The 19,523-nt window shown below is 40.5% G+C and overlaps 2 protein-coding genes across 3 annotated transcripts; both read left to right on the forward strand.

Moving 5' to 3' along the window:
- Positions 1–288: 288 nt before the first annotated feature.
- Positions 289–18,759, forward strand: cpt1b (carnitine palmitoyltransferase 1B (muscle)). 2 transcript variants are annotated; one of them, XM_053500016.1, is made up of 19 exons: positions 289–351; positions 8,317–8,465; positions 8,599–8,738; positions 9,658–9,829; positions 9,941–10,042; positions 10,176–10,313; positions 10,853–10,930; positions 11,017–11,124; positions 11,213–11,297; positions 11,902–12,097; positions 13,320–13,505; positions 13,680–13,785; positions 14,914–15,030; positions 15,111–15,275; positions 15,384–15,518; positions 16,203–16,355; positions 16,450–16,563; positions 16,678–16,770; positions 18,088–18,759. In XM_053500016.1, the coding sequence occupies exons 2-19, from the start codon at positions 8,325–8,327 to the stop codon at positions 18,169–18,171; spliced, it is 2,313 nt and encodes a 770-aa protein (XP_053355991.1). In that variant the 5' UTR covers positions 289–351; positions 8,317–8,324; the 3' UTR covers positions 18,172–18,759. The 2 variants fall into 2 exon arrangements, with proteins under 2 accessions (XP_053355991.1, XP_053355990.1); XM_053500015.1 differs by lacking the exon at positions 289–351 and adding an exon at positions 6,551–6,809.
- On the forward strand, positions 658–6,412 carry LOC128527574 (kelch repeat and BTB domain-containing protein 13). Its single transcript, XM_053500017.1, has 4 exons — positions 658–1,095; positions 3,297–4,016; positions 4,132–4,432; positions 5,726–6,412. Exons 1-4 carry the CDS (start codon positions 805–807, stop codon positions 6,064–6,066), a joined length of 1,653 nt encoding a protein of 550 aa, XP_053355992.1. The 5' UTR covers positions 658–804; the 3' UTR covers positions 6,067–6,412.
- Positions 18,760–19,523: the final 764 nt, after the last annotated feature.

Consider the following 19,523-nt stretch of genomic DNA (forward strand, 5'->3'; position numbering starts at 1 on the left):
TGAAAGTGTGTATGATCTGTGCTGCAAAATCTCATGTGACTCTCAGGCATCCTAATGGCAGCAGCTTTGACTTGCCTGACAATTTCTTTGAGTTTTTGAGCATGTTATGACCCCCAAAAAGCCCCAAATTGTGGTGGGGAAAAAAAACAACGACTTAGAAAAACAACAGGGTCCTTCACACACTATGACGACATAGAGCTGATGTCATAATGCTAAATATGAGAAGAACTAAATGTTTCTACATCGCGTTTATAAAAGTCATTAATTTGACCGTAGACCAGTGATGAATAGTTTTTTGGCAGTTTGATTTGGGGACGTCCCACTGAAAAGCGAAGAACAGACTTCAAACAGGTAATGTATCTAAAGATTGGATTGTGTGTGCAGGCGAGTATGGAATATGACATCTTTAAAAACATTGAGTAGAAAATGAGTATAATCTTTCCTAACATTGTTCAGCTTTTTGTTGTGTTTAATTTTTATTGCTCCTACATGGCTGTATCTGGTCCTGTTTCAATCCGGTGCTTCCTAAAATAGCTCTGCTCCTCCTGCTTCAGCTCAGTAACACAGTGAGAGCACTCCAGACTCGACTGCATAAAGAAAGGAAACCTTCAAAACAATCAGGCCTAGTTTACAAGAGAGACCAGATCGACTGACCTCCAAACCAGAGACAGAGTAAGGCAGTCAGGGTTTATTGAGACAGCAACTCTTGCACTTTATTATAGTGTTTTTTCAGTCAGATTGCTTAAATGCCACTTTTTTTTAAAGAATATTCTAATAAATCTGTTGTGGGCCGAGTATACAAGTATGAATGCTCTCTGGGAGACGCTTTTAGCTCTAATTCTCAGTTTGTTCTCGTGGATAAAGTACAGTCTCAACTATATACAGCGACATTTTGGGTTCACGAATAATTCATCCTGGGTTATGAAACGTGTGGATAGATTTTCCGCATGGAATCATTCTAATGTTGATAAGATACGGAGAACTCTTGATGGCAACCAGACGGATACGTGGAAAACAGACCAGGAAGCTAGGACGTATCGTTACCATGGAAATGGACCCATGTTTACCATCCAGACCAGCACACATCTTTTCTATGTGAGTCTCTACACAATTATGCTCACAATTTGATAGAATATGATCTGATCATTTTCTGTCTAGAAGCTATCAATCTCTTGTGCTTAGGCATAATGGTTAACTGTTTACACGTTGTACATTCAACACATTTAAAGTTAAGGTATTCATCCCCCTTGAATTTTTTCTTATTTTGTGGACAAATTCAACCAAAAACATACAATTTTGAGGGGGGCGGTATTCCTTTCAGTCAAAACAACACTAAGCAATTGTAGGCGTTTTAGAAATTGTTTTCTTTTGAATATGTCATGCAGCATGGAAAAAACATTAATATGCTGGCTTTACTATACAGTTGTGTTCAAAATAATAGCAGTGTGTTGAAAAAAGTGCGTAAAGCTCCATATCCATATAATAACTTTTAATTTAAATCACATAAATGCATTGGACACCCTGCAGGTTCTATTCTGAATCAGAACATGAAGAAAAATGTGCTAAATGGATTATTAGTTTAATGTAAGTGAAGAAAAACAAATATTAGTCTGTTCAAAATAATAGCAGTGCGGAGTTCAATTAGAGAGGTAAATTATTCTGTGAAAAACAGGTGTCAAACAAGTTCCCCTTATTTAAGGATAAATGCAGAAAAAGGTTGTTCTGTGCATTTCTCCCTGAAAATAAAATGGTCATTCCAGACATTGTTCAGAAGAACAGCGTACTTTGATTTAAAAGTTAATTAGAGATGGGAGAACAAACAAAGAAGTGCAGAAAGTGATAGGCTGCTCTGCTAAAATGATATCAAATGCTTTAAAATAGAGACCAAAACCAGAAAGCTATTAGCAAGACGCCCCATTGTTGACAAAAAGACATGTGCTGAAGAAGTTACAGTTCGCCAAAGAACACACTGACTGGCCTAAAGAGAAATGGCGCAATATTTTGTGAACTGATGAAAGCAAGATTGTCCTTTTTGGGTCTAGAGGCCACAGGCAGTTTGTCAGGCGACCCCCAAACACTGAATTCAAGCCACAGTACACTGTGAAGACAGTGAAGCATGGAGGCACGAGCATCATGATATGGGGATGCTTCTCGTACTATGGTGTGGGGCTTATTTATCACATTTTAGGGATCATGGATCAATTCAAGGACATCAGAATACTTAATGTCACATCATGTAGCCTTATGCCGAAGAGGAAATGCCCTTGAAATGGGTGTTTCAACAAGACAACAACCCCAAACACACCAGTAATCAAGCAGCATCTTGGTTCCAGACCAACAAGATTGACGTTATGTAATGGCCAGCCCAATCCTTAGACCTTAATACCATAGAAAACTTGTGGTCCAACATTAAAAATGCTTTTTCTGAGGCAAAACCAAGAAATGCAGAGGAATTGTGGCATGTAGTACAGTTGCCACAGATGTGAAGCAGTTCTCAGAAACCATGGTTATACAACTAAATATTAGTTCAGAGATCATTTTTGTTTAAACTGTAAATTCATCACTTTGTAAAGATGAGTGATGACACTGCTATTTTTTTGAACAGACTAATATTTGTTTTTCTTCACTTACATTAAACTAATAATCCATTTCGCACATTTTTCTTAATGTTGTAATTCAGAGTAGAACGTGCAGGGGTCCAATGCATTTATGTGATTTAAATTAAGAGTTATTATACGGATATGGAACTTTTTTCAAGACACTGCTATTATTTTGAAAACCACTGTATATATACTATAGAATCAAGCAAGGCTGTTTAATATGATGTATATATGCTGCAGTATTTAGGTAGGATTATTCACTTAAGCATGGATGAGACTGTTTTTGGAACCATAGAAAACCCTCAGGAAACCCTTCATCTACGAATGGATAGAAATCCAAGTCATATGCTCTACGTCTCATACCTCAAAGTCTCAGTTATAAATTAAACAACTTTTACTGTAACAAAAAGTAATATATTCCATCTGGAAGTTGAGTCATGTCAACTGGGCTTCTTTTTTGTTAGGTAGAAACATTTCAGTACACATGCAAGTAGCTCCTTTAGTCAAAGGAAAGTTGTTAAGTTCCTTATTTTTTAATCTTTCAAGGTCAAACGATGCTCCCCGGTCAATGACCCCTCTCTCAAACAATCTATATTCTCTGTCCAAAACTCATTCACTCATCCTCAAACATATGTCATTTGTCTTTCAAGCCAAGGTATACTAGTGATTCAAAATATTTCATATTTCATTCATCAGGTTGACGTTGAGAGGCTGGCGGATTGTAGTGAGTACTTCAGGGCTCTGTATAACTCCTGCATGAGAGAAAGTGCAGAACAACTTGTGAACCTGTCCCATGTGCCCTCCAGTGTGTTCCACAACCTCCTGCAGTTCTGCTTCCAGCAAAGATTCTGCATTCCCCACAACCTTCTAGAGGAGCATTTGCGTGTCAGCACATATCTGTTGGTCCCTGATTTCACTCGTTGCCTGCTGCTAAATCTGTCTGAAATCCTCACCGAGCAAACGTTCCTAGATTACCTGCAGCTGGCTGAGGAGCTAGGCAGTGTTGAGCTTCATGAAACTGTGCTGATGTACCTGGGCACAAACCTACTAGAGCTTTCTCACTTGAGCAGGAATCTGGACCGCCACCTACAACACGAGATCCTTCAGATTCGGTCAAAGGGCTCACCTCGGCTGTGCTGTCTGAGGAAAGAGAATCTGATTTCACGAAACAGTCAGGAAACAGAGTCTGCAAGGAAGCTTTTCAGGCTGGATGAGGATGATGGGACATGGAGTACTGTTACAGATTTGCCATTTGGTGCAGATAAGTGGTGTTTCACCACAGCAGTACTGTTTAATTACCTCTACCTCATTGGAGGGTTCCGGCAACACATGAAGAGAGGTTACGAGTTCAAGATGGCCTCCTTCCGTTATAATCCTTTAACCAATAAATGGGTTTCAACTGCGCCTCTTATCAAGGTATGGAGTTAATTATGTTCGAATCACAGGAATATAAATAGAAGAGCACTTTATCAATTGAAACCTGTCATCTGATGTTTTTTCCATGGCTGTAAATGTGTGTGATTTCTCTCAGCACAGGCGCCACTTCAGTGCAGCAGTGTGTGAGGGGCACATCTACGCTGTAGGGGGCTGGTATTTGGACTCCCTCGTGACTCCTGACTCCAGCACAGGAGTGTATACAGCAGTGGAGCAATATGACCCATGGACTGATTCATGGGCTTTTGTTTCCTCGTTACCTCTTTCAGACTTCCAGTTTACCCTTTCCCTCTCTCATGATTCCCCCCTTACCACCAGCCTAGGGACAAGCCTCTATGTGGTGGGGAACATCCAGAGAACTGGAGAGAAACTAGTGCTATGCTATGATACTACACAAGGTAAAACAAGCGACTTACTTTAAACACTTTATACAATCGTTTTTTTTTTTTTAATTTATTTTTTGTATTTGGCAGACATGTTAACAGGTTGAATTATAAACTATAAATTTCCACATACCTTAAACCATCTAGTGAACCATTGTTTTAGGTTGAACCAGGAAGTTTGTTGGCCCGTACAAACCTTTGAATTGTTTGTATATTTTTTATAATGTATTTATAATTTGTCCATCCATCCGTACATTTGGAGGGAACCTGGAGCCTATTCCAAAGCACAAAACGAGGAACACCATTGATAGGGTGCCAACCCATCACAGGGCACAAGCACAAACACTCACACATGCAACCATACACAAAGAAGAATTTGAAACAGCAATCAACCTACCCCACATAACTTTGGAGAGAGGGAGAAAATGGGAGAGCCTGGGGGAGTCTGGCGCAGAAAGGACGTGCCAACTCCACAGACAGACCGATGGGCGAATTCGAACCAACAACCAAGGAGGTGTGAGTCAACAGTGCAACAGTTTTATAATATAAATTAACCTTAGATAGTTCTTTTCCTATTTTCCCTTTTTGGGGACCATTACAGATTAAATAGAGACCCCACCATTTCCTTTTTAGAAAAGGCTACAAGTAGACCTGCTTTGGCAAGGCAAAATCATTAACCATACCAAGAGCCCAATAGGTTTCAACATTGACTGATTGGCGCAGTGGCATAGTGGTTAGCACTGTGGCCTTGCGAGGTGCTACCTCCTGCCTGAGGTATATCTGCGTGCTTCGTGGGTTTCCTCCGAGTACTCCGATTTCCTCCAACAGTCCAAAGAAAAGCTGAGTAGGTTAACTAAATGTACTTTGTACGTGTGTGTGAGGGTGTTTGTGTGCCCTTTAATAGATTGGCGCCCCATTGAGGGTGTTCCTTGCCTTGTGCCTTGCCTTGTGCCCTGCCTTGAGCCCTGGATCTCCTCGGTCTACAGGCACCTTGATAGATAAGTGGTATAGATAAGGTCCTTGGTTCATGTTCTTTCCATGTCTATGCAGGTTTACTTAAGGCTCTATGGCTTTCTCCCATTTTCTTATTACATGGTACAGAAGGTGAATAGGTTATTCCTGGGTAAATACTGCTGTAAATACCGTGCCATTGCATCAAGTGTGTATTCCCACCTCACACTCAGTGTTCCCAGACTTAGCTCTCGATCCACTCTGATCCTGAGCAGTTTAAAACAATTACTAAAGATGAATAAATAAATGACGAACAAAAAGTTTTGCACATGCCTAAAACCTTCTTCTCTCCCTCAGACTGCTGGAGTGAGTTGCTTCCTACGCTCACACGCACTGCTGCGGATATGCCCAGCCTTCACTTCCTGGGATCCACGGACAGGTTGATTGTCATTGGTGGCAACAATGTTGAAACCATAGTCACGTCATTCTGTGTGGAGACACGAAAATGGGGTCAGATCAGAAGCATGGAGAAGACAGCTTTAATCGGTCAAGGCACGGTGTACAATGAAGATGTCTACATGTCGGGAAACCAGGAGGACACAATCTATCGGCTAAACATCCGCTCTCTGTCTCTGTCCACCCTTCCTTCTCTTCCAGTCTGTACTTGCTATGAGAGCCTTTTCCATCTTTTCTTCTAAACCGTTTATTCCTTTCAGGGCCTGTGCCTTTGGTGGATTTGTAAATAACTTCAGGATCTGTCAACCAGTTTTGAGACGCTATGAGAACACCTACTCGGAGGTCTGTCCAGTAGTCTGGTCTTAACCACCTGTGGCTTAATAAAATAATGTGTTTTCCAAAAGCTTCCAAGAGTGATTGTGTACACCGGTTAATATAGGTACCAGGTTACCTAAAGCCCTATGTGGCCTTATATTACATAGGCCTATATGTCTGAGAACGCACCACACAGCTAAGGATACATGGAATGTATCCTTAGCATGCACTTTTTGGGCTCTTCCTCCTGCGCTCTGGAATGTCATCCGATTCAATGCAGGAACGTTGTGAGATCTGAAAGTGAGTATGATTACAGTAAATGGTAGACTCGACTGCGCAGTCACCAGCATAGTCTGAGCCACATAGGTGTCTGGTTACAAACACACACTCACTCAGACTCACATACAGAGTGAGCCAGAGAGCACATGAGCGGGAAGATAGTGAGGAAAGGGACAGAAGGTAGACACAGAAAACTTTAGAGACAGAATAGTCTAAATTGATCATAAGTGGGAGTTGGATTTTCTCCCATAGACTTCTTGAGGAAATTTTTATCATTTGAAGGTCGTCAGCGTCAAGCTGTGGCACAGAGCTGTTCTCATAACAAACCAGAAGCAACCTGACCTCCTCAGATATTTTGATTTACTTCACTCGTGCACTGCTTTAACTAAAGGTAAAAGCTACTGCTTTTTTGTTAAATTTATTGTCAATTATTATGGATGAAGATTTTCAGATATTGAGGATGTGTTGTTTTGTTTGTTTTTTTAAACCAGGTGACAGTTATTTAGGTTTCGCATGCAGGTCATTTCTATTTAACTGTAGTGCCTTTACAGGTCACCAATACTCACCTGTCATTATTTTACCAATATATTTTTAATGTACCATAGGATGTGATGTCTAATTTCTGCAGACTCATATTTCTATGAATGTCATCAACAGTAATCTTGAATAACAGGCAAATTTGTCATAAATAATGTGTTATAATGCAGCGAACAATTAAAAATTAAAGCTTTTAATTTTTACTGTGAGGCAGCCTTTTTATCCTTTCCTTATTCCATGCAGTTCTGTGTGTGTGTGTGTGTGTGTGTGTGTGTGTACTGAGCATGTGCGTCAGCTTCTTCGCTATTTCTGACTGTTCAACTTTGCCCCAGTTTGATGGCTTCCAGTCACATGACATGGAAAAAAAAACATGCTCATGATTTCCCCTATCATATAAATCGTAACCTGCTGTGACAACGTACCTGACTTCAGGAAATTATCCGTACTGTATTTATCATGAATTTGTTGACTTTTTGCTCAACTCATTGCAGGCACTCTTAAGCTAAGGAGTTGTGAAATAAAATGATCCTGGACTAGCCTAGATATCCAAATGTGCAATCCAGATTTTACACAGCTGTGTTGTCAATTTTATGTAATACAATGACCTTGATTTTTAAGAAGTTTTTTTATCATCTTAAATGCATATTTCAGGCATTTTATAAATGACATCATGCTTAATTTTTTTTCTTTTATCACAAATATAGTTGCTGACCAAAACACTGTTTTTTCTATATTGTTCATACAGCATAACCAATGGTTCCATCATGATACAATTAAGAACTTACCTTTAACATGCTAGTGTGGCTGTGAAGGCCAAGGTAACCTCAAATTTGGCTAAACATGATACGGAAAATTTATTTATTAATAAAAGTGTGCATCAATGACGATTTATGAGATTCCTTCACTGAAACTGACCAGCTGTGTCTTAGTTGCAACCCTGACTAAAGAAACATCTAAATTTAGTTTTATGATGAAAACCGTACACAGAAGTACAGGGTTCAAGCCCCAGTACTACCAAGCTGTCACTGTTGTGCCCTTGAGCCAGGCCCATAACCTTATCTGCTCGAGTATCCTGACTGACCCTGCACTCTGATACCAGCTTTCTAACTTGGATACGCAATATATATAATTATATTATATATATATATATATATATATATATATATATATAAGGTACAACCAAATCTGAAACTTTCAAGTATGGTTTATACAATATCAAGTGCACTCTATATTGAATAGCGTGTTAGTTTTGTCCCCTAGCAACCCCCTGGTCACCCAGCATATAGTTACACTATAACTAAAAACAATGCTGTGACTTACTTCAATCCATCAGTTTAATAACAGCTGACCCGTTTTTACAGCACGTGCTATGGCAGAGGCGCACCAGGCGGTGGCCTTCCAGTTCACCGTCACACCAGAGGGCATTGACCTGCGCCTCAGCCGTGAGGCGTTCAAACACATCTACCTGGCTGCAGTGACGTCATGGAGAAAACGTGCGATTCTGTTTCGAGTGAGTGGATTTTGAATTTACAGTCAAATATGTGCTATATTTTGGCATCACGGTTTATCCTGGTATAAACACCACTGGATGTTAGAGACACCATAATATAACTGTTACAAAATTTTTGTTCATGTTTAAACAGAATGGCATCCGAATGGGCGTATATCCGGCCAGTCCCTCTAGCTGGTTAATTGTGGTGATCGCAATAATGAGTTCCATTTATGCCAGAATGGATCCATCCATGGGAATGATTAACAGCATCAAGAAGGTTTTACCTGCAAGGTCTGTATGTCAACATTACAACAATATAATTTGTGTCAATTAAAATACTCACTGGCCACTTCATTGAGTACACCTGTTCAACTGTATATTAATGTAAATATCTAATCAGCCAATTACATAGCAGAAACTCAATGCATTCAGGCATGTAGACATGGTCAAGCTGAAGTTCAAACCAAGCATCAGAATGGGGAAGAAAGGTGATTTTGAACGTGGATTGTTGTTGTTGGTGCCAAATGGGCTAATCTGAGTATTTAAAAAACTGGTAAATTACTAGGATTTTCACACACAACCATATTAAGTGTTTATAGAGAATGGCCTAAAAAAGTGAAAATATACAGTGAGCGGCAGTTCTCTGGGAAAAAGTGCGCAGTGATGCCAGTGATCAGAGGTAAATGCCCGGACTGGTTTGAGCTGATGAAAAGACAACAGTAACCCAATTAACATCTCGTTATAATTAAAGTACGCTAAAGAGCATCTGTAAAAGCACAACACATTAAAGATTGAAGCAGGTGACTATTCTACATGTTCTCAAGTGGTGTTCCACAGGGTTCGGTTTTAGGCCCATTGCTTTGCTCTCTTCACATGCTTCCTCTGGGCAACATAATTTGTATTATGGCCTGGTATTAGTTTTCACTGTTATGCTGATAACACACAGTTGTATGTCCTTGTTGAATCTTTGCCATGAGTAATTAAGATAGTTCTAAAGGCAAAAGTGGGTCCAACCCAGGACTAGCATGGTGTATGTAATTACGTGGCCGGTGAATGTATGTCAGATTAGGCAAAAGCTCTAACAAAACAGGATCTTACTGCTAAAAAGACACAATTTACATTTACACTATAATAAAAATATAGAGACTCTGCAGAATCAACTGATGCATACATGAACTGCTTTTTTAATAGTGTTTCTCTCTCTCTGCAGCGATCGTCTTACGGCTCAGACTCAGACGGTGTTGAGTGCTATCGTGTTTGCCACCGGACTGTGGTTCTCTCTGATTATGCTTCTGCGCTGCACTCTGAAAGTTCTGCTCTCCTACCACGGCTGGATCTTTGAGCCACATGGCAAAATGAGCATGACCACCAAAGTCTGGATAGTAAATACTCATACACATGCATAGTTATAGGGAAACATTTAGAGAAGGAGAATAGCTTATCTGTGTTTTTGCAAAGATGTCTCTGATCTAAAAGTATTTTACTTGGTTTAGAGTTTGCTAAAGATGTTTTCGAGTCGTCGGCCGTTACTCTACAGTTTCCAGGGCTCTTTGCCTAGACTGCCTGTACCCAGCATTGATGACACCATTCACAGGGTGAGAACCTGCTTTTGGTTAAATTAAGGATTAGATATGTGCTTTCTTTAGAAAATTAGATTTCTGTGCTTTACAGTATACTGCATAAATAGTACATTTTGCAAAAATTAAAACTATTCTGCCTGTCTCTCAGTATCTTGAGTCAGTGCGCCCCCTACTGGATGATGATCAGTATAAACAGATGGAAATTGTGGCCAACGAGTTCAAAAGGGACCAAGCCCCAAAACTGCAAAAATACCTTCACCTTAAGTCCTGGTGGGCCCACAATTATGTAAGTATCTAAAATATTAGATCCATTGCAAAGTGGTGTTTTGCTTTTCACTGTAGCCTTACACCTCCAAGGTTCAATTCCTGACTTGGGGTCTGTCTGTGCAAAGAGTCTCCTCCCAAAAAGGCATGCAGATTAGGCTAATTGGTATTCCCAAACTGTGCATTGCAATGGATTTAGGCAAATCCGAGGAGACTGCGGGCACAAGGCAGGGCAGAAAGGGTGCTAATCCATTGCAGGCCATTGACGCACACACACACTCACACTATGAGCAATTTGAGAACACCAATTAGCCTAATCTGCATGACTTTGGAGGAAACCCACCAACCTTTGATCCTGGAGGTGTGAGGCCATGGTGCTAACCACTATGCCACCATTCTGACAAAGTTAAAATTCTAAACAGAACTTTTTAATTCTTTATGGAAAGACTAGGACTCAAATTTTTTACTTACCAATTATTATAAAACTGTTTATCATTAAAAACTGCACCTTTACACCACTTTTTGAACTTGATGCATACTCCCTGATGTGTCTGTACCAAGGTGAGTGACTGGTGGGAAGAGTACATCTACCTCAGGGGCCGGGGCCCAATCATGGTGAATAGCAACTTCTACACCATGGTGAGAGGACCCAAACATAATGCATATTTCTTGCTATAATCTTTACAGCTATGCTGCCTAACAACTCGTGTATGTGTGCATTTCAGGATCTGCTGTATATGATCCCAACTCACAGGCAGGCAGCACGAGCAGGAAATGTGGTCCATGCCATCCTCCAATATCGGCGCAAACTAGAGCGAGGAGAACATGCCCCGGTTCACACATTTACAATATTTAATAGCTGACACATCATATGGTAGAGTTGATTTAATGAGTTAATCATGTTTATATTTGTCCTGGCAGATGAGAGCTCTAGGGGTGGTGCCCATGTGTTCCTATCAGTATGAGAGAATGTTCAATACCACTCGAATCCCTGGCATTGAAACAGGTAATGATGTGTCCTCTCAAAATAAGTGAAAACTAATACTGCTAAAAGGCGGCACGGTGGTGTACTGGTTGCCTTGCACCTCCAGGGTCCGGGTTCGATTCCCGGCCCTGTGTTTATGGAGTTTGCATGTTCTCCCCGTGCTTGGTGGGTTTCCTCCGGGTACTCCGGTTTCCTCCCACAGTCATGCACATGTGCCTAATTGGCGTTCCAAAATTTCCCATAGTGTGTGATTGTGTGTGTGCCCTGCGATGACCCCTGTAATACTGCAAGACAGGTACGGGCATACAATAACCTTGTAACCAGACCTGTTATTTAATCACAAAGAGGTTTTAATATTCATCTGAAAAGTTAAAAATGTTCCCCTGCTTTTGTTGGCACATACGCTTATAAAGATTAATTTATTAAATCATTCATTTTCAGTACCGGCTTTATCTTTGTCACAGTTGTGGGAACACTGGTCATGAAGCAGGACTACACTCTGGTCTTAATGTTACATCTTTTAGCTGTATCTGACTGTTCACTGTGTATGATAGATGAATAATCAGATGAGTCAACACAGAAACACCAAAGCTTACTCTTCTATAATACCATACTTTCTCCACAGACTATGTTCAGCACCTGAGAAACAGGAAGCACCTGGTCGTGTATCACCGAGGACGTTTTTTTAAAGTGTGGCTGTACTACGGTGGTCGTCATCTCTTGCCTGCAGAGTTGGAGCAGCAGTTCCAGCATATTCTCAATGACAGCACAGAGCCTCAGCCTGGAGAACTGAAACTGGCCTCGCTCACTGCTGGGAAGAGGTAAACACAACACGCCAGTAGCCATATATAGTATTCAACAGCTTTCCAGATTTGAGGCACTTCAGATGGTTTGTAAATGCTTGTCTCCAGCCTTATGTTATATCATTTCTATCTGTTATCACCCAAATGAGGATGGGTTCCCTGTTGAGTCTGGTTCCTCTCAAGGTTTCTTCCTATTGCCATCTCAGGGAGTTTTTCCTTGCCACTGTCGCCGTCACCTTTGGCTTGCTCATCAGAGACATTTCATTCATCATTCATTCATTCATCTTATTATTATCTAGACACATTTTTCTCACACATACACACTTCCAAATATTTTCTTAAAAAAAATTTTTTTTTAATCTTTCATTTTTGTGAAGCTGCTTTGAGACAATGACCAATGTTAAAAGCACTATATAAATAAAATTGAATTGAATTGAATTATGCCAACTGTATTGAATAGCTGTGGCTAAAAGTTTTCAGAATCACACTAATATTAATTTTCATAAAGTCTGCTGCTTTAGTGTAGTACATTAATGTTTATGCAAAGAGTACCTATTTGCAGTGTTTACCCTTCCTTTTCAAGGCTGCTGCAATTCACCCTGGCATGCTGTTAATCAACCACATCCTGACTGATGGTAGTCCATTTTTGCATAATTAGTGCTTGGAGTTTGTCAGAATTTGTGCGGTTTTGTTTGTCTACCCACTGCTTGAGGGTTGACCACAAGTTCTTGATGGAATTAAGGTCTGGGGAGTTTCCTGGCCATAGACCCAAACATTCAATGTTTTGTTCCTCAAACCAGAAGTGGGCTGCCCTTCTTGTAAAATACAGTATATGTATAGAGTGCTATCACTAGTCCTGTGCCATGCCAACAGTAAACCATTCTGAGACCATTCATGTGTGAGGTTGCTTCTCAGCCAATGGAGTGGGCTCATTTACAATTTTGTCTAAAAACACAACCATGAATAAAGAATTACATGTACAAAAACATCCTTAGGGAGCAACTTCTCCAACCCACCCAAGAACAATTAGGTGACTAACAATGCCTTCTCCAGCATGATGGAGCACCTGGCAAAAGTGATAACTAAGTGGCTCGGGGGACAAAACATCAACATTTTGGGTCCATGGAAGCAGCAGAACATTTGTGTCATTCACAAAACCTTTGGCCATGGCCATTGGCAAAGTGCTCTAGCATATTAGTTTAGGATATTTCCAAATCACACTTCTGTAACACTCTTCCAGGGTCCCATGGGCCAAAGCACGACAGAAGTTCTTCAAGGATGGTGTAAATAAGACGTCTCTAGATACCATCGAGACGGCTGCCTTTTTCCTCACTCTGGATGATGAAACACACGGATATGACCCTGAAAAGCCACAGTCAATGGATCTTTATGCCAAGTCCTTACTGCATGGAAAGTGTTACGACAGGTACGATTTGAGTGTTTGTTTTTTATGCTTCATAGGAGCTGGGTGAAAGGTCTCCTGCAGTCAGCTTACTGTATTGCATTAAGCAAGAGGTGATATATTTAGAAACATAACATTGGATGACCTCTTGTGCAAGTGCAGCACACTAAGTCTCCTCTCACTGCACTTCTTTCTCAGGTGGTTTGATAAATCTTTCACTCTCGTTGTCTACAAGAATGGTAAAATAGGCGTGAATACTGAGCACTCATGGGCAGACGCTCCCATTATTGGGCACATGTGGGAGGTAAGTAGGACAGCGTGGAAAACCTGAATTATTGAGTTGTCAATTAAGGAAACGGAAAATGGATCAAATATCCAGGAAATATTAGCCAAAGATCTGAAAAAGTATATAGATTTAGCAGCTACAGCATTGTGTAATGTTATCTTTTTTTACAGCTCAAGTAATAGGAACCACCCAAGAGGCATAACTGGAATTATAACCATATTAAAGATTTCACAATGGTGAAAATTTAATATAATTGTATATCGTTTTGACTTAATTTACCAATAACCATTTCCTAATGTTTTGCTAGACATCTCTTTGCCATAGAATTGCCACCAATCTGAGAGGGGAAGTTAAACCAGGGGTAGGCCAGGGGTAGCTCAGTGGTTAAGGCATTGGACTACGGTTTGGAAGATCGTAGGTTCAAACCCCACAACCACCAAGTTGCCACTGTTGGGCCCTTAAGCAAGGCCCTTAATCCTCAACTGCTCAGATGTATAATGAGATAAAAATGTCAGTCGCTCAGGATAAGAGCATCTGCCAAATGCCTAAATGTAAACTAATGTTACTTTGCCACAAAAACATTAATGATCTGTGTGTTCTGACACCTTTATATTGGAACCAGCATTAGCCTTTACAGTGATCTGAGCTACAGTAGCTCTTTTTTTTGATTGGACTACACTATTACTTTTGATATGTCCTGACCACTGCAGCCTGAGAACATCCCATAAGAGCTGCAGTTTTGGAGTTGTTCTCACCCAGTTTTCAAGCCATTACAATCTGGTGCTTCTATATTTTCAATATCTCGTTACAATGGCAGCTGGAAGTGGGTGGGATTTATTACGCAGCACCTGGAAGTTTTTTACTGATGTTGATGTTTTGCAAGCATAAGGAGATAGTGCAACTCCAAATCTGCATCTCTTATGGGATGTCCCTGGTCTGCAGTAATCAGGACATTCCAAAAGTGATCCAAGGAAGAAAAACCAGTGAACTGACAACCGGGTCATCAGTGGCCAAGACATAGCAGTGGCCAGCCATTAGCTGGTAGAAAATAGACAAAAATATTTCAAAAACTTATATTCAAGTTATGATATATGGCCAGTGATTAGCAATATATACAGTAGGTAACATGCTCTGGTATATATTCAGGATATTTTGGCTACGGATGTCCTTCGCCTGGGTTACACTGAGGAGGGACACTGCAAAGGAGACATTAACAAAGGTCTGGTCCCCCCAACCAGACTATATTGGGACATTCCAAAAGCGGTATGATACCCTACAAGTGAATAACAACTCAGGTTTGCCTTGCTTTAGGCTTTAACTTGTTGTCCCTCACACCCTGACAGTGTCAGGAGATTATTGAGGCGTCGTACACAGTAGCCAAGGAGCTCGCTGATGATGTGGATTTCTGCGGAGTTGTATTTGACGAGTTTGGAAAAGGCCTGATCAAGCAAAGCAGAACAAGCCCTGATGCTTTTATCCAACTAGCACTACAGCTTGCTCACTTCAGGGTACAACACACACCTACACATACTGGCGCCTTATCTGTAGTATTCGCAGCAGGATACGGGTGACTCACTGTGTCTCACTCGTTTTTATTTGTATTGTCTTCGGAGTAGGATAAAGGTCAATTCTGTCTTACGTACGAGTCCTCAATGACCCGCATGTTCCGGGAGGGACGGACAGAGACCGTGCGCTCCTGCACCATCCAATCCACAGCCTTTGTCAGAGCCATGGAGGACAAGAGCTGCACGGTAAAAGCAGTATTCTGACACATTCTGACTGATTGCAGTCAGTGAGATAAAATTATTCTTTTAGAAGCTTATATTCCTTGTTCATGAGGAGTAGTATCAAACTAATTACACACAAAAAGTATATTATAAAACACACTGTATGGACAAAAGTATTTGGTCAAACTTGCAATGACATTCATTCTGTAGAGCATTTATGATGTCAAGCACTGATGTTGGACAGAAAGGCCTGGCTCACAATTTCCGTTCCAGTTCATCCCAAACGTGCTTGATGGTGATGAGGTCAGGGCTCCTTGCGGGCCAGTCAAGTTCTTACACACCGAACTCATCAAAAAATGTCTTTATAGTTCTTGCTTTGGAAAGGGCCTTCCCAAAACTGTTGCCAAGTTGAAAGCATGGCATTGTCCAAGATGATGCAAGCATTAAGATTTCCCTTTACTGGGGATAAGGGGTCTAACTGTAACACCTGAATTCAACAATCAACAGGTTTGGCCAAATACGTCCATATAGTGTATATCCTCAAATATGAGCTATGGTATACATTATGTAAAATGTTTTGTTTGTTAGTTTTTTTGCATATCAGTGGATTTCAACCTGATCTGATCATGCAGATAATATGAGCGCTTACATACGGCATGAAATTACTTTTTTCTTTTGTAAATTTAGTTTTTGATGTTCCCTGAACAGAATGAACAGCGTCTGGTGCTATTCCGGACAGCAGCGGAAAAACACCAGAACATGTACCGCCTGGCCATGACAGGAGCCGGTATCGACCGTCATCTCTTCTGCCTCTACGTCGTCTCTAAATTACTGGATATAAAATCACCCTTTCTTAACCAAGTACAAGCCGTGAACTTAATCCATTTCTTTTCTTCGTCAGCATGAATTCATTGAAGATTCATTCCTGACTGTGATTGTTATGCATGTCCTTCAGGTTCTTTCAGAGCCTTGGCGTCTCTCGACCAGTCAGACACCCCAGCAGCAGCTCAACCTTGTTGATATCCAGAAATTCCCAAAATATGTTGGAGCAGGTGGTGGCTTTGGCCCTGTGAGTGTTTTTAATTCATTGTTAACATTCTTACATGAGTGTAACACTGTGTACGTTGCTGTCCAGTAGCGTTTAGTTGTACTTATTGAAACTCACATGGACTGTGTCTTGCAGGTTGCTGATGATGGATATGGAGTTTCTTATATTATTGTAGGGGAGAATCTCATCACATTCCATATCTCCAGCAAGTTCTCTAGTCCAGAAACAGTAAGAGCACACAGACATACACACTGTCCTTTTGAGAATCTTCCATTGACACTACGAGATGGTATCAAAAAACTTTGATTTCCACAGTTTTCGTACCATGCCTTCGTTGGTACCATGCACTTGGTCGAGCTGCGGACCTGCCTTTTCTTTTTCGGTCGTGGACATGATGGGCTCTTTCACTATGAAGACTGTTGCTTTGTCTCATCGTACCAATACACCCAAGTTTCGTCACCAGTAATGGACCTCGACATGAAGGACGGATCATCCACTGCCGATGGATTTCTTGGTAGACTTTGACGCAATGTTCTTTCTGCTCCTGGGTCTAGGGCCTGGGGACAAACCTGGCAGCAACATGGCGCATGTTCAAACCACATGTGAGGATTGCCTGGACTGTCACATATGACACACAAACAATTGCAGCAATGTCGTGGATTGCTCTCCGACGATCATCATGCACAAATTGCCAGAGTTTTGAGGATTGAACTTGTTGAAGGCCTTTCTGATCTCTCGTCGTCTTCCAGTGATGTTCTTCCGCTCTTGAAGCACGCATGCCATTCAAAACATCTTAAATGACTTATTGCAGCAACTATGTAAACTTGCAGAATCATGTCAAACGTCTCTGTGGCAGATTCTCCATTTTACGCAAAATCACATTCGCTCTTTGTTCTAAATTGCTGTTCATGATGAAACAGCAGAGTGGCACCAGTTGCACAGCTTCAGGTGTACACAGGACAGTGTCTTTTGGCACACTGACTAATGAAGGTTGGCACTCCCTGTGACTGTGCGTGCAACCTTGTGCTGCCATCTGTTGGCGTGTTACAAAACTAGTCTTGAAACTTTTTGATACCACCTCGTATTAATGTAGCTAATTAATGCTTCAGCTAAACCAAAATCTAACCCTAACCTCAGTAGCATTTTAAATAAAAGCTGCATTTTTTTGTATTGAAGCAGTTTTTCTAATGGGGACCAGTCATATGTCCTCATAAGGTCAAATATTCCTAAATCTTGCCTCACAGCTCTATGGTACCTGATTCAACCCTGGGTTTGGCATGTTCACTTTGTGTTTGTGTGGGTTCACTCCCAATTCTTTGGTTTCTGTTCACCTCCAAAACAAACCAGTAGGTGAACAGGATACTCTAAATTGGTGTAAACGTGTGTGTGTGTGTGTGTGTGTGTGCGTGCGTGCATGGTGCCCTGTCATGTATGCCCCATCCAGGTGTCCCGTATAGGTTGTACAGATGAATTTTGAAGTATTTGTACCAAACACGTGGCATTGGTACACTGACTGTATGAACTGTGGTGCCACTCTGTCCACAGGATTCGCATCGTTTTGGTCACAACATCAGACAGGCTATGCTGGACATTAGAGCGCTGTTCAACCAGAAGGAGAAGGCCATGTGAAGACGATGATATTTTACTCACACACAAACACACGTGCAGATTACATTCACACAGCTGGTCCAACACTCCACTTAAAGAAAACAGAATCAACCAGAGAATGGCAACATGTAAAAATATTGTACAGATATTTTAAAACTTGAAGTGAATTTATTGCTTAGAACAACTTGATAAAAATATTGTACAGATGGACATTTTACTAATTTATTTTTAATTTAATGAATCTATTTCACTGCTAATCTGAGCATCGAAACAATATAAACTAGGATTAAATATTTTATTATTTAATAATTAATGGTGACATCAGGCTTACACAAAATCATTTTGCTGCTTTGCACAACATTCTGATATGGAAATGTTGTATAATTGTAAATAATTGTACGTCATAAGGCACACAGACGACAAAATATAAGTTAATGTCTCACTAATTCATTCATAAAGTCTTTATGAAATGATCTAATGTTATACTAAAAAGCTTATGACTGGGCTGAACATGTACTGGTGTCAAGAGCTTTCTCTACATGATAACCTCAGTGTAAGAACCCATTTGCTTGCACAATTAATAAAGTATTATTAGTATGTAGTATTGTATATGTATCTGTATCTGAAACGTCTTGTAGTATTGGAGTATTATGATAAAAGTAATAGCTCCATGTAATGAGATAATATGGGATTACAAAGCAGTTAGATCAGACCAAGTAATCTCTGATTGGTTGGGAGGCATTCCACAAGTGACGAGTTTAAAGTGCTGGGACTATATGCATCACCTCTCATCACAGGTGTTTTAATAATTAGTTAATTAAACTAATGAAAATAGGTTGGTACAATCCACAGTACTGGAAAAAGGGAAAAGCAGCGGCTTGCCAAAACCCACAATCAATACCAGTCACTGAAGTACACACACATCTGATAATGTTATGTCATCTTAAACAACACTTTATCTCCCTAATAATTGTTTGGAAGGCAATCCTGAATTGCCTCTGAACCATCCATCAGGTTTTTGATTTTTTTTACAGCTAACACAAGCTACAAACCTAAGAAACAGCTGAGTCCCCGATCAAGGGCACTACACTACACATTACATAGTGCACAAGCTTTTCATTTAATGCTATTTGGAATTAAACCCTGGAACTTTGTCAGTTAGCTAATATTATAAAATAAATAATAAAGTAATAAATAAAAATATCAAGTACATCTCTTAAATTTGTCGAAGCATTTACATTTAGGCATTTGTCAGACGCTCTTACCCAGAGCGACTTGCAAAAGTTTCTATCATTAGATATATCCTTAAACTTAGGGTAGGGGTGTTAACCCAACCTCTACACATCCATGATTTAATTCTTCTCACCTTTTGG

Source organism: Clarias gariepinus, chromosome 7 (genome assembly GCF_024256425.1).
Source record: "Clarias gariepinus isolate MV-2021 ecotype Netherlands chromosome 7, CGAR_prim_01v2, whole genome shotgun sequence".
NCBI classification, from domain to species: domain Eukaryota; kingdom Metazoa; phylum Chordata; class Actinopteri; order Siluriformes; family Clariidae; genus Clarias; species Clarias gariepinus.

Excerpts from the sequence above, each read along its gene's own strand:
- LOC128527574 (XM_053500017.1), top strand. The coding sequence starts at position 805 with ATGAATGCTCTCTGGGAGACGCTTTTAGCTCTAATTCTCAGTTTGTTC. Across the intron at positions 4,017-4,131 it reads CAACTGCGCCTCTTATCAAG|CACAGGCGCCACTTCAGTGC; the intron begins GTATGGAGTTAA and ends GATTTCTCTCAG. Across the intron at positions 4,433-5,725 it reads ATGCTATGATACTACACAAG|ACTGCTGGAGTGAGTTGCTT; the intron begins GTAAAACAAGCG and ends TCTCTCCCTCAG.
- cpt1b (XM_053500016.1), top strand. The coding sequence starts at position 8,325 with ATGGCAGAGGCGCACCAGGCGGTGGCCTTCCAGTTCACCGTCACACCA. Across the intron at positions 11,298-11,901 it reads AATCCCTGGCATTGAAACAG|ACTATGTTCAGCACCTGAGA; the intron begins GTAATGATGTGT and ends CTTTCTCCACAG. Across the intron at positions 13,506-13,679 it reads CATGGAAAGTGTTACGACAG|GTGGTTTGATAAATCTTTCA; the intron begins GTACGATTTGAG and ends CTTCTTTCTCAG.